General features: G+C 29.9%; 1 protein-coding gene across 1 annotated transcript; it reads right to left on the bottom strand.

The window, feature by feature from the left end:
• Positions 1-123: 123 nt before the first annotated feature.
• On the bottom strand, positions 124-729 carry LOC116348559 (uncharacterized protein y4jS-like). The gene has a single exon (XM_031779588.1). The coding sequence runs from the start codon at positions 727-729 to the stop codon at positions 124-126; it is 606 nt and encodes a 201-aa protein (XP_031635448.1).
• Positions 730-987: the final 258 nt, after the last annotated feature.

Raw genomic sequence — 987 nt, 5'->3', positions numbered from 1 at the left:
CAATCATCAATACGTAATTCATTTTACCGTATAAATTAAACAATAAAATATATTTATTTTAGATGCTTAATAAATTATATGAATAACTAAATGGCCCTAAATTTTAGAGCCATTTAGTAAATTTTAGTTAAGCAATCCTTTTATAATTTCGATAGTAGTTTTTGCAGATATTAAACATGCAATCCTATGGAAATCATCATTTTTACCAGGTGTACCATTATCTACTACTGCTTTAGCACTAAAAAACATAGGTTTAAAATCCGCTAACCTAGCTGCTTCATAAAGTGCATACGATTCCATCTCAAATGCTGAAATTCTTCTGTGTTGATTGCTAATAACTGTGTTGATGTCTTTATCAGCTACAACAGCACTACCACTAGATAAAGTTCCTAAGGTAATTCTTGTACTTATTTGTTCTGAATGCTCGGGTATTTCAGATCTTTTAGGTGAAATTCCATTAAAAATAGTTTTAATAAAATGATCCTGAGAAATTAGATCTTTTATTTTTAACTTTACGGCATGATCAAGCTGGATTGAATATGATTCAGGTGTAAAACCATCTATTGACCATTTACCCGAGTCATGCTGATAACATAGTTCAGGAATTGTAATATCATAAATTTCAGCCTTGCCTTCTATTCCAGCACAGATTCCACTCATTGCAATTAACTTCGGTTTAAAAATTTGTAATGCCATAGCAGAAGTAATTGCTGCATCAACTAATCCCATTCTAGGACATGTAATCACCAATCCCTTATTGTTTTCAAGATTAATAGTGATAGTATCTAAACCTTGAATTGATTTAGGTTCAGATATATTTAGTCCAATATTTTTATATGCGTCTGTTTCTTTAGACAAAGCACATACAATGACAAAATCATATTTTGGGGTTGGTAAATTATCTCGTAAACGTTGTATAAGTGTTTTTTTCCAATCAGCTTTTTCAATAGAAAAAGTTATAACAGTAATATTATTACTATTTAATTC

Source organism: Contarinia nasturtii, unplaced genomic scaffold (assembly GCF_009176525.2).
Source record: "Contarinia nasturtii isolate CC-2019 unplaced genomic scaffold, AAFC_CNas_1.1 Cnas_scaffold_2514, whole genome shotgun sequence".
Classification (NCBI taxonomy): Eukaryota; Metazoa; Arthropoda; class Insecta; order Diptera; family Cecidomyiidae; genus Contarinia; species Contarinia nasturtii.
This window is presented reverse-complemented; position numbering and strand designations above follow the sequence as displayed.

Bases quoted from the DNA above. Each gene is read 5' to 3' on its own strand.
- LOC116348559 (XM_031779588.1), bottom strand. From the start codon at position 729: ATGGGATTAGTTGATGCAGCAATTACTTCTGCTATGGCATTACAAATT.